At 42.0% G+C, this 13,202-nt stretch overlaps 1 protein-coding gene across 3 annotated transcripts; it reads left to right on the plus strand.

The window, feature by feature from the left end:
- Positions 1-648: 648 nt before the first annotated feature.
- On the plus strand, positions 649-13,174 carry LOC144478882 (carbonic anhydrase 1). 3 transcript variants are annotated; one of them, XM_078197233.1, is made up of 7 exons: positions 649-834; positions 9,075-9,116; positions 9,366-9,527; positions 10,142-10,395; positions 11,233-11,481; positions 12,076-12,493; positions 12,606-13,174. In XM_078197233.1, exons 1-7 carry the CDS (start codon positions 792-794, stop codon positions 12,650-12,652), a joined length of 1,215 nt encoding a protein of 404 aa, XP_078053359.1. In that variant the 5' UTR covers positions 649-791; the 3' UTR covers positions 12,653-13,174. The 3 variants fall into 3 exon arrangements, with proteins under 3 accessions (XP_078053359.1, XP_078053360.1, XP_078053361.1); XM_078197234.1 differs by having other exon boundaries at positions 11,233-11,469; XM_078197235.1 differs by lacking the exon at positions 649-834 and having other exon boundaries at positions 9,099-9,116; positions 9,319-9,527.
- Positions 13,175-13,202: the final 28 nt, after the last annotated feature.

Genomic DNA, 13,202 nt, shown 5'->3' on the forward strand with positions numbered 1-13,202 from the left:
AACTTATCCTGCAATATAAGAGAAAAACATCTTCTCTTGTAACTACAACCGATCAACGAATCGTTGACATACTCGTCACACGACGGCGACGAGTATTCTACCAAGAAATAAAGCGAACCGTCTAATTTCTACCGAGGCCTTCTACGAACCGACGACCGACGAACTTTGAAAGAATCAGAGTTTTTGGGTTACCACAGTTCCTTTGTGAGTCACGGCAGAGCTGACGGCGACATCCGGGTAAGGGGGATTTTCTGAAACCGAAGTTTCCATATTTGTCAGGGAATGGCAAGCGTGAAAGCAGCATTGTATTTAATTTTCCAAAAGCAACCTTTGGATGGGCTTAGGTAGAAATTAGAAAGGGCTTGGTTAGAAACGGTTTATGGGTGCGGGAGAGATCTAAAATGATGTTCGATGTTCTCTTTCCTAAATTGGCTCTTTTATATCACACATATACATGTACAGATAGCGATATATTATACACATATATACATATGTATATAGATTGTTTTTGTTCTCCTATCGTTGGCTTTCTCGGCGTAGCATTCACCTGTCCGCCGAGAGCCTCGTCTCCGAGCCGCTATGAAATTTGTGTAGAGTCGATAGGCTCCCGCGAAATACAAGTGGTGGACTCTTATTTAACATAGCCGGCAAGCAGCCGACAGTGCTCACTTGACCACCGACCGTAACAGAGTATTCGTATTTCAAAGGTAGTAGCCTATCGAGACCCAGTGCCGGCAGTGCGAGCAACTTTTCTTCCGTGAAAGACAGTGGCCCTAATCTGTTTGTTCACCATGACCCTTCTGATCTTCGCTTTTACGACGCTTTTCTTTTCCAGTAAGTCGACTTTATGTTCTTACTTGTGATTTCTTTCACTTATCGTGATTTGAAGAGGATTCCGACGCTCGTGCGCACTTTATCAGCCGCGCGGAAAATCTGATTTTGTCTCTATGATTTTGAAAGATTACCGCGTTCGTTAAAATTGCGATCGACGTCAGAATGCTATATTTAGGCGATCGCTTACTACTTTCGGATTCCTTCGTGGATTGTCAACGTTTGTACTCTATATTTGCACCAAGTCGGCCAGTACAATACTACTTAGAGAGTCGACACCTCGGTACAAATTGTAAAAGTCAATGAATTTTATAACTGCAATATCAATAGGAGAGTGAAAGTACCCTGGAATTTCGATGATGGAAAGAGCTCGGTTTTTAAGCGAAAACTATTCAGTTGGAACTTCCCACCCAGTACGTCGCAGTGCCGTTTCATCAATTTCTAATCGCAAATCTCGCAAAAATTCAGAAAAACAATTCAAACTTTTCTTATCGTGACGTTCGAATTAAAATAACTATGCTCGAAACATCCTTTTAATTTTCGAGGAAATATTTACTCTTTTAAAATAAGGTAGTTGTAATCTTTTTATATGTTTGTTCCTATGTTTATGCAAATATTTGTTGTTGTTGGTATTGTTTAAGAATGGTGCGCGCATAGGTAATTCAATGCTGCTAAAATTTAGTTGGCAGCTGCGAGTTAAGGACAGAGTAGTAACGGGGCGAATGTAGAAAACGTCTGATGATAATTGAATTATAACAACGTGTACGCATCGATAACCGTTATCAGCGTCGCCGCTTCCAAACTAACGACACTTATTATTAATATCACGGAACCTTTTGGAATTCATGGAGGGTCACGTCGGCGACTTCGATGCATATTATTCGATAACACGGTGACCCCCTTGCAGTTTAGAAACGGTACGTAAAGGACAATTAGAAGATTTCCATCCGGAAACGTGCGCGCCAAGCGGGAACTAAATCTGTTATATAAAATTTGTGAAAAGGGAAAGCTAGGCAGCGCGTTCTATGCATTTATTGTTACCATAATCGTCGCCGGCTGTGTGCAGAACAATAAATCAACGCGTCCACGTTTCATCGAAGACTGTAATTACAACTCATATTTAAACGTACGTCGAAACTATTAGATACATAATTATGAAAAATATAGCGGAAGGAAGTAATGGAAATAAGGCTTATCTTTGGCGCAGAAACATTCTTTTTTACATAAATTACTGTCCCGATAAACGAACTCTTTTGTTTAGTCAGGCTTCGCTCGGACTGTTAAATAACAGGACGATAAGTAATGAATCATTTGGAAAAATACTATTTTCGAACGTTTACTGAAACGAAAATCAAACACGTCCCGCGTTTTTCACATTCATCAATTTTAATCATCTGGACAGAAACGTCCGAACCGACGATCGAGAGAAAAGTGCATTGATTACGAAAGGAAATTAATCATAGAATTGGCGGCGCGCTCGTCTTCTTCGATCCGAAATGCAATTATCCGATGAACGGTTCGATCGCGGCGACATTGCGGACACGGCTTATTTGCGTAGAAACGCATGTGTGAACATTTTAATCAGCTTTCGGCAACGGTGTAATTTGTTGATGCGTGCCTTACGTAACCTTTGCTGCACGCGTGTGCGTTTCGCCGCACATAAACAAATGTTGCCGTTGACAAAAATAAGTTTTTACTATTCGGGGCTAGAAATTTACGTAACGAGCAGCCGCGAACTTTAATTATACTTTCGAGCCTCGCGCTTTCTTCGGCTACGTAGAGAGAGAGAGAGAGAGGATCAACCAAAGAGAATCGCGGAGCGCGGCTGAACTAATCGTCGATTAGAATTCAGAATGGCGTGATATGGCTCGCGACGCTCCTTTACCGAGTTCGAGGCTAATTACCCGCAATTTACCATTTAAGAAATCGAAACTGTCAATCACCAGTCTCCGCCGGCTCTTGCCGACGAGGCATGGAGACATGTTTCCATCGCGCCCCTGAAATTTCATCGCCAAGTAAATTGAATCGAGTATAGGACCCACCAATTCGCTGTCTGCCACGATATCTAACTGATTCGAGCGAAAATAATTTATCGTCCGCGTAACGTAATAATGGAGAATCCCGTAATCGAAGATAAGGTTTAGGTAACGCGACTCGACGGTAATTCCGAGACGCTTGCCTCGTTAATATAGTAAAACACCAAATTTCAATATCTTTTGACGGCATCTTATTGTCAGAAGGATATCGCTACTTTGTCTTCGTGAACGATGCAAATAATGTGTGCACATTCTCGGTAAAGGATTGTCGTAGATCTTTTTATAATAGAGACTGCCGTACAAATTAAGGCGGCTTTATTGGCAGAGATGAACATAAATCACAATTCCGTTGATTTAGGGTTTCTGATCGTAGACGTGTGGGTATTCTCTGGCAAGATAACCAATTATCAGATTAACCAATGCTGCGGCGTTTTCACGCATCGTCCTCCAAATAAATTACTTCATCCCTCGTATTATACGGTGCTGGGGGTAATTTCACTTGAAAGCAAATCTGTGCTTTTAATTGGAATTTCTCTCGGTGAAATGTTTCAATAAAATTGAACCAAACGTCAGCTTTGATCCAACGTGATTCCAGAACGTACGAGGGTTGAATCGTGGTAAACTAAAATCATGTTCGCTGATCAATTTGTGTAGAATTCCGATTGTTAGGAAGCTATCGAAATATGTGCTAATCGGTAATCTCTGTTTAGGCTGTCGGTGAATCGTCAGTTTCAGCATCAGCGTACGAGATTTACGTAAATAGATCGCGAAATAGATGAATGGGATAAATGGGGAGGGGAACAAAGGTTCGATTAGTACAATGGCCATTAATTCGCCATCGAAAGAGTAACATCGTTCGGTCGAGACATTACGTGTTGTACTTTGCAAAGTAGGAAGGACGCGCATAGGATGAGCGAGGCGGAATCGCTGCGTTAGATCTCCGGCACCATAATCGCAGAAGTTACGTGCCCCGGAAAGATATGTATGCAGCGTTCATAAACATTTCGGTGTGATTTGCTGCATGCCACGTGTTGCGCAATCCTTCCACGGTGAATGAAAAAGTCTTGTCGAAACCGACACAGGTTGTCGCGTCGCGCCCAGAATCGACAGATTATTATAATTATTAGCGCGAGAGTTTGATAACTAAATTAATTGGCATACGAGACACAGTTGCGCAGAGATCTTCCTCGAATCGTGGGAAATTTCCGTGATTATGTCCATTCTGTTCCCAGAACACCATTCTAATCGATGACATATTATCCAAAAATATTCACTTCCTTGGAGCAGCAATCTCGGCGGAATTTTCAACGAGACGATGTCGATCGAGTACAAATAAAATCACACGATTACGAAGCTTTATACAATTCAGATCATTGGGCGTTAATTCTTCACGAGACTCGGATCGTCGGTACTCTCGCCGCTATCGTTAACCCTGATGCTATCAACAGGTATTCGAAACTTAGAAGGTAGTTCGAGATAGGATTAAGTGGAAGCGAAGTTAGATAAAGACGTGCCTCTTTTGCAAGCAGTTTGATTCCTTTAAAAATAAAGCAACGGTGACCGGAGATTAAGGTTTTATGCGTTTGCGTTTCCCACAAGTTTCTTGGATTCGCGTCTCGAGGTGGGACGGAAAGGCAGGGATTGATCTAATCTAAGGCTAATCTATCGGAGAACAAACTTTGCGTTTCGCGATGTTTGCTGTTTTCGCGTCAACGCTGTGGCTGCGCGAGGTTTGCCCGCCAGTCCGGAGAACTACATACATACATATAATCGTTGAACATTGAACAACCGTCGTACACGAATACGAGTACATAAGTATGTATGTACATAATGGGATCCGCGACGAATTAATGTTGAACGCAGGACGGTCACGGGTCACGGGTCACGACTCACGGGCACGTGTAATCATGAATGGTTGCGTATAAAAATAAAGGTACATAAGTATCTACGTAGCAACGTCTATCGGTTGCGGCGTCGCCTCGTATACGTTCTCTTGTACACATATGTGTATGAGGCGACCCCCGATACATGGTTCTAGTCGGGTTGTTGCGTCGTTTCGGATGCCACTTTTAGGATAAATATTGCATTAGCCCCGGGAATAAAATGCTCGATGACGAGTCACTGCTGCCCACGGTTATGCATATTTCACTAGTCGAGGCTATCGGTAATGGGTAACAGTCTTGTCACTCGAAAAGTCCAAAATTATTTCTAATATTTCGATTAGATTCGTAGAAACGCGTGTTCCTGCATCAAGTGGATTGTCAATTTCTTCGAGATGTAGCCAAACATTCCAAAACTACCGCGGTAATTGTAAATTCTTCGTAAAGTTTCTGCTTTTCTCGAGCCAATTTTTGTTACTTTGTCAAAACGTGTCGCCGTCTTCCCCTTATTATACGATGCTATATCTCTATGACACATTGGCTATCGTATACATATGCAAGGAGTGTTTACCCGCTATCTAAAGTACTTTTCCTCCAGTGTTTGAGCATTATACCAAACACGAGTGCACGTCTAATTTCGCGAGTCCAGTTTACATGCAAATGAAAATACTTGTTCGCTCTCCTGAAAACGATTTTTAGCTTATATTTGGATTTGCTAATAAGTAAGTGTACGAGTAGGCACACGGTGCCTATCAAGACCCGACGTATTAGTATTCTAGAAAGGCTCACGTGGCTTTACGGAAGCTATACTTTAAAGTAAAGCAATCATTACTCCGACATTGTTTGCTATGAGGTATAATTAGTGTATAGTCCGTGGACAACAAAGTAGAAGGGTGTAGCGAAGCGGAGGCATCAATGTCATATCGAAGCGTTGCGTCGCGTTTCTCCGAGTAGCGTGTCTTTTGGTTGCCGCGGCAAATTTTGAACAAATTCAAGCGCATATCGCACGATAGCGCATAATTCAACGCTCCCCTGTGTTCGCGTGCCACCGACAATTAGTCGGGTGTCCGAAAAACGCGATAGTTATCGAATCGATGGAATCGATGCCGTTGCTCGACACTTCGTTCTCGGACAGTGGAACTGTGAAATATGGAAAAACCATGCGCTCCAAGCGACGTTTTGATTATGACAAATGAAAGTTTTTATTGTCACGATAAAACGGCAGCCTTGCTGTGAGGTGACCCGTAGCCTCGTAGCCTCGTAGCTTAGAAATCAATGAGAATAACGGATATCGATCATCGGTTTCAAGCATCGACAAAAAGATTGCCGGTTTGAAGGCAGCGCAGCCGGTTCTCGTTCAAGTTCGCAAACGTTCCAATTATACAAATAATGGGAACGTGACAGACGGCACGCGCTGGTTCCGTTGATATCCGAAAGACCCTTTATGAGTTATATCAAAGTGTAACGCAACTCCTTCCTTCTTAAGCGTTAAACGAAACTCAAGACGGCATTAGATAGCGAATATGGACCCCGCTCGTTCCGCGAATTGTACCCCGCTCCTTGCCGCTGCGAAAATGAAAGATATTGTTTAACCGTGACGGTGTGTCGTGTAACAAGCAAGGCTGTTGCAAAGAAAGTGCCACCTTTCGGTGAAGGGCCATCGATGACAACGATCGGTTCGATGCCGAACAAAGAAATTGATTAATGGCTTTCCGTCGCCGATAAATATACTTTCACCGGAACTCGTCGAGCGTTTCCTTAAAAATATACAATTTCTTCTTTTAAGATCTGTTATATCATGGCACCCCGTTACGTTCGGTTTATTGAGATCTCGATCGGCTTCCGCTGTTCCACCAATCACATTTGTCTGCTCCGAAACATTCCGACCAACTTCTAAATATCTTCGAAAAAGAAACACGGTGAAACTGACTGAAAACGTTGACGCAGATCGTGTATCATAAATTGATACACGAGCACGCCGAGCATATCGTAAACCGTAATTTACGCAGCAAACGATTAATCTAACGATCTTGGACGGACGTTTGCAATTCAATCACGACGTAATCAATATAAAGTGTACGCACGCTATGCTATAAACGCACGAAACGCCTCGTAACATCGCGAAATTATCAGATAACGAGACCTGGCGAGCAATGGACGCATTAAAAATGCCGCTTCGAAGTTATCTGCGCGTTGAAGGAAATTTGTTGCCTCGCACGACGACGACGACGACGACGACGTGCCTGTCCTCGTCGAGATGATGGCCATCCTTGGACAATCTGGTACAGTTTACCTGCGACGGCAATAAATACATATAACGCGTTTACGCGTGCGGAAAGGACGGTCTTGACGTCAGACGTTTACGCGATGACTGCTCGAAATCGGCTTATAGTCCTCGAAACGAAAGGACCCCCCGGAGTCTTCCGTCTCGGAAACAATGTCCCCGCATCCTCCGACCCCGTCATAAACAAATCGTCTCGCCGTCTCGCGTTGTCATTCGAAGCTTGGTACTCGGAGCACGTGTCCGCCATATGCGTACGGTTCCGTCTGCGTTTGCGTTTGCGTTCACGTTTGTGCAGGGACTTGGAAGCACAGGCAATCCGTCTTCGTGGATAGGGGCGAGGGAACTTACCGAGCCGACTCATTAACCGGTATTCGAGGTGCGCGTCTTTCATCGAGCACAAGGAAACCGACCGACCGACCGACCGTTTCATCTTCCACTCGGTTTTCCATTGTCCACGGGGAACTCCGGATCCATGGAAACATGAATTATCCATGCTTTGTTCCTGTCTGCTCCGCCCTACTACCGCGACTGATCGCAACGGCCGTTCAACAGGCTTGCTCAACAATTATCCTTCTTCTTGTTTTATCAATGAGAAATCAAATCCTTTTTCCGTCAAACTTGTATTTCAGACGTGCAAAACCTGAGCCACGCGACATTATGGGGTACATATCTCCGACGTTTTCAATGATCACGGACTACGGATGTTTATGCAACGTTAAAATTGTCTACGATCGTTGCAAAATATAGTAACTGTACTATCAATTTATTTATCTTTGAATAATCTTCTTAAATCGAACGTACTACGATATTGTTGAAAATTTCATTTTTGCTTACTATTGTTCGAAAAGTGAAACTCGTTAGCAACTGTTCGTTCACTGACTTTATCATGTAAATAGAGTTTTGTAAGAAATCGTAAGGTGAAAAGCATTTCTTGAATATTCATTTCACTCCCCTCTCTCTCTCTTTCTCTTCGCAAATGAAATAATAAGCTAGTCGATTGAAAAACTTTTCGCGTGAGCAACAAGTATGTACTTTCACGCTGCTTTGTGTATTACTACTACATGAATCGAGTATATTCAAATTAAATCTTTCGACATCCTCGACGAAGAAAATAGTGAAACGAAAACAAATTTTCTTGAAGCAATGATTATAAAATACTAGAAAAGTTCGAACTATAATAATAATATAAAATCAATCGATAATGCCAGAGTAAACTTCGCTCTATCAAAGTTGTGAGACGAGCAACTTTGCTAATAAAATGTTTGTACACATTGTAATCTGGATTATTGCAGCATGACAGTATAGGTCGTCCTCGTTGCATACATTGAACTACTTTATATTGTATAATTCAGTGGCACGTATTTCAGTTCGGTGGACACGTATGTACGTATCAACTGAATTAGTCAATAGAGAGGCGGTAACGCTGCGCTAACAGTAATCACGTTCATGCAGAAACAAATCGATAGACTTCTTTAGACTTCAAACAGCGTTTAATAAGGAGACTAGAACAATTCGTCTGTGACTAGTTGAATGCAATGCCGCGTTTATACCTTTCTTGAATCAACTTTCACCGTGCATAACGCGGGTCGCTGTTTAAAGCGCGCAAACCATTGTAGAAACTATCATCGTAGAAAGCATCGTATCTATTTACTCGAACCGGCATTCACTAGCCGAGCTTTAGTCTCTCACGATTCCCCGCTCGACGCAATCGCGTTTCCTCCCAGCCAATTGTTCCGCCTATAAAAGTAAATCCTGCGAAATCTTTTCGTTCCTTCGAGTATTTTTTCCATAAATAGCCGTGAATTGAACTCGACAGGGAGTGGTAGAACGAAATTGGCACGACGATAGGTGCGCTGGACACGCGCATGCACGGCTAATTAGAGTCACGTTTCGAACCACCGAGGAGACCTTGCAGAAATAATTTGTTTCTGTTTGCTCTGTCGAAAGTGACGGATTCCCGTTTGCCGAACGTTTGTTTACAAAATTCACGGCAGCCCGTCAATTTGTTATTCCCATGATTTTGACCCGACGATTTTCTTTCAGACTACGCGCTCGGCGATGACTTTGGCTACGACGGGAAACACGGTAAGTTAATTATGCATCTTTCCACGTTCCGTAAATGCTTCATGATTCCGCATCGATCCACCACGGAGAGAATATCAATTATTAAATATGCTAATGTCGCATACTTCGACTCTATTAGACTTTTATGGGAATTCTTTGTTCATAAGTCATCTTTTGCGACGACTGCAGCAAAATATTTAACGGAACAACTTCTTGGGCGCAGCTTGAAAAATTGAAAGGTGTATGAGAATTCTGGAATTTGGTCTCCAGGTCCGCAACATTGGGGCGACAGCTACAAGACTTGTCTAGGGAAATACCAATCCCCCATTGACATTGAGGAGAAGGATGTTAGAACCGCAACTTTCCCTCTTCTACAATTCTCTAATGTCCAGGACCCTCATCCAGCCTACATGACGAACAATGGTCACACAGGTATACAGCAGCGAGGTTGAAATATTGACAAGAAGTACAGTCATCGTTACCGTAGCTGAGTTTCTTGACATGTAGAGGCTAGCAAATAGCAATTCCCTTGTTTAAATTACAAGCCAAGAAAGAACCGTTGCTTCCCCTGACCTTCCGTTTCGAACGATGCCTGCACGATTTTCTCAACAAAGATCATAAGATAACATTTCGTCATCGATAAATATCGGAGATTTGCGCATCTCGAACGAGATCTAACGTCCGGAATGAATTCGGTAATCGGGAAACGTTTCCGCGAATCCGGAAAAGAACGAATTTTCAATCGCAATTATTCTACATTCGTATTTATCAGTTTAATTGTTTTAAGCGTGCGTCGCACGTGATTCTTGTCCTTGAACAACTGCAAATTAGCGTCGATTATTGCACGTCATAGCATTTGTCTCGTTGTCTCGCAATTAAGCTAAACCTTCATCGAATACCATTTTCGTATCGGAAGAGTCTAAAAGATGGGATTGTGCGTCGGATCGCGTTGCGTTGCGTCGCGTCGCGTCGATTAAATCGAGATTCGACCGTACAGTCATTGTGAGTCGCCGCGGCGGTTGGTTCTCATGAATCATCGATTTCAGTGATGATTCGAAGTACCGACCCGGATTCGGAAAACTTACCCATGGCGCACGGAGGACCGCTCAATGACACCTACGTGTTCCAACAACTACACTTCCATTGGGGGGAAAGCGATGACGAAGGCTCGGAAGATCTGATTAACAATCATTCGTTTTCGATGGAGCTTCACGCGGTTTTCTGGAAGAAGTCCTACAAATCATCGAGCGAAGCACTGAAACATCCTGACGGCTTGGCTGTGCTGGCATTTTTATACCAGGTAACAATTAAACATGTCGCCGCGGCATAATGTTGCGTCATTATTCAGATTCGAATCGATTAGCCGTTGTGTTAAACTTTCCACTGTGAAAAAGGGAACTCCCGGAAGCGGATATATTAACGTCAATCCGTCGATCCTCGTGAGATACGTGAATTACGATTGTCTGCGGAAATCTCGGCTTTCGTATCGTGTTTCGTACAACCGGAAAATGTATTTCGAATTCATACGTACACGCACTTAAACCAAATATATTTTCATGTTATTGTCGGCTGGGAACAAGTCGGTGGTTGATAACTGCAGTTACATTTGACACACGTGTTACGACTGACGACCGTCTTTTAAAAAGCAATTTGAATTTTCCAGACAATAATTTGTTCCTTCCTCGCATAATGTAGCGAACTTTACAACTGTACTGTAAAAAATTGCTAATTCCAAGAATTACCGTCAGAAGGCATTTAAAGATTGCTTATAACGTTAGCGTAAAAACTCGACCGATGTCTTGTTCTTATTTAGAGAATAAAAGAAGGGTATTATAGAAAGCTTCATTTTTCGACTAAGCGGATTTTGCGCTCGTTAAATTACTCTCGTTAATTAGATTTCCCAAGTAAGTGTAATGTTTAGCGGTATCCAGCTTTTGGAAAATGTTCTTCAGCTAAAATAGACACGACTAAAAAAAACTCCGATATTTCTCCCTCCTCTATTTTTACGAAATCGGTGTGATTACGTTCCCGACAAACGTGCTCGATCATGCGGGCTTGCTTATTGTTGATAGATGAAAACCGGGTTTCCTCGAATTTCGAATCTTATGGAATCCTTGGAAAAATGTACGTGTTACAGGCAACGGACGAGCCCAACCCGAATTTCGAGATGATTGTATCACAGGTGCCGGAAATAGCAACGGTCGACACTAACGTGACGATAAACGACGTTAACATTTTAAACAAATTGATCGCGCCGAACGGCGTAGCATCCCAGGATTATTACACGTACAGAGGGTCGTTGACTACACCCCCGTGCCTTGAGGTCGTGCAGTGGATCGACTTCATAGAGCCCCAGATGATATCCCATAAACAGGTACACAAGCAGGTGTGTTAATTTGTGCAGACTGTTCAAATATCTAACCGAACTTCTACAGGTCTTCTAATTAGAATCAATAGATTTTTCGTCGGATCAATTGAGAAGAAAGTTAAAGGTTCCATCTAATCGCAAATCAAATGTTCCAGTGTTTTTTCACTTCTAAGTGTAGCATGTACCAAGGTTCTTGACAATTGTTAATAGGAATTGTGATGATCTTTTCATACAGAAATATTTTGGGCGAAAGTGCGCGCGCGGATATTAAACGAAAAATATATAGATGTAAGAGAAATTTCTAAAATGTTCGCCGCATTTGCGTAAGATCGGATTCTTCGTACAATAGCAATGCACTTTTATTCGAAACTTTCTACTATACCGTTAGAAGGTCTCAAATATTATATCTACCGATTGCTGACGAAGATACAATTCTTAAGAACCTTAAATGTTGTATTTTTCAACGTAATATTCTCGATGTTGCATCTTCAAATATAAGCACAGCTTGTGCTGACACAAAATGAAATAATTAATACACAACAACAATCTGCACAAAATTATGTGTCGTGCGACGAAGTAGAACTTTCTCTCATTTAAGAGGTTTACTTCCAGTTGGCCGTATTCCGCAGCATTAAAAGCAACGATGGCTCAAACTTGACCCATAATTATCGGCCAGTGCAACCATTGGACGACAGAACAATTTACCGTAATATCAACAACGGTAGCACCGAGGCTACTAAACCCGCAATCATATCACCATCAACTACGGAGGCAACAAGTGCACCGACGACCAAACAAACCACCCCTGTCCCTACGACTCAATCGACAGTGAAATCAACGAGTCCTTCAACACCCAAATCATCTAGCCCACCAGCTGTGAAGACAACACCTGCATCGAAAACTACTGTTGGAAAACCCACGACGGTCGCACCTCAGGAAGGACCAACTACCAATACATCCGGCATAATGAGATTAGACAACAAAGAGGACAGTCAAAAGTCTGGTCAAGGAAAAATATGGAGCAGATCGGGTTCGTATTTCTTCTATTTGATAATCTCCATAGTAGCTAATCTTTTGCATATGTACTAAAGTTGTTAAATATTTTATACAAAATTTAAGTTACGTTCAAATTTTTGTTGCAGCTCTGGTATTTGTACTCGGAATTAGTTTCCTTTGGCCTTGGCAATGATGGGCTGGGAGTCTCTAGTCGATGACTTTGACTACAAACACACTATTTAAAATAAAAAGTTCAACAGTTTCGAACAAGTATGTACATAATACGACTCGTTACGGAAATGTAATTATTTATATTCTCAGAGGCATTCGTATTTAAAGAAAATGTCCGTGCCGACATTTTATTGAATAATCTCATGGCTATGCAGTAGTAGACTACACACGATGAGATAAAAATATTTCTTTATTTTTGACTGTTTATGTGTGTATGATTATTAATTAATTGTAAGAGTGCTCGCAGAGATTATCCTATACTTGTATGTACACTTTGAACCGATTTATGCTTGTGAAAAAATCGTTCTTATGTTGACTGATTTACAGAGAGATATCTAGTGTTTACGGTTGTGAGAATACAGTTTTTGGATTTTTATAGTGTTACCATTTCCGTAGAAACAGTACCAAAATGATTTCTGTATCTGTTTGTAGTTCAAGAAAATGATGGTACTCTATTAAATATGATTTTTAACATTGGCACTCATCCAACAGTTCCTACCAATGCCATAACA

Source organism: Augochlora pura, chromosome 3 (genome assembly GCF_028453695.1).
Source record: "Augochlora pura isolate Apur16 chromosome 3, APUR_v2.2.1, whole genome shotgun sequence".
NCBI lineage: Eukaryota > Metazoa > Arthropoda > Insecta > Hymenoptera > Halictidae > Augochlora > Augochlora pura.

Coding starts and splice junctions, on each gene's coding strand:
- LOC144478882 (XM_078197233.1), top strand. CDS start 792: ATGACCCTTCTGATCTTCGCTTTTACGACGCTTTTCTTTTCCA. Junction 835..9,074: donor TACGACGCTTTTCTTTTCCA/GTAAGTCGACTT, acceptor ATTTTCTTTCAG/ACTACGCGCTCGGCGATGAC. Junction 12,494..12,605: donor AAAAATATGGAGCAGATCGG/GTTCGTATTTCT, acceptor TTTTTGTTGCAG/CTCTGGTATTTGTACTCGGA.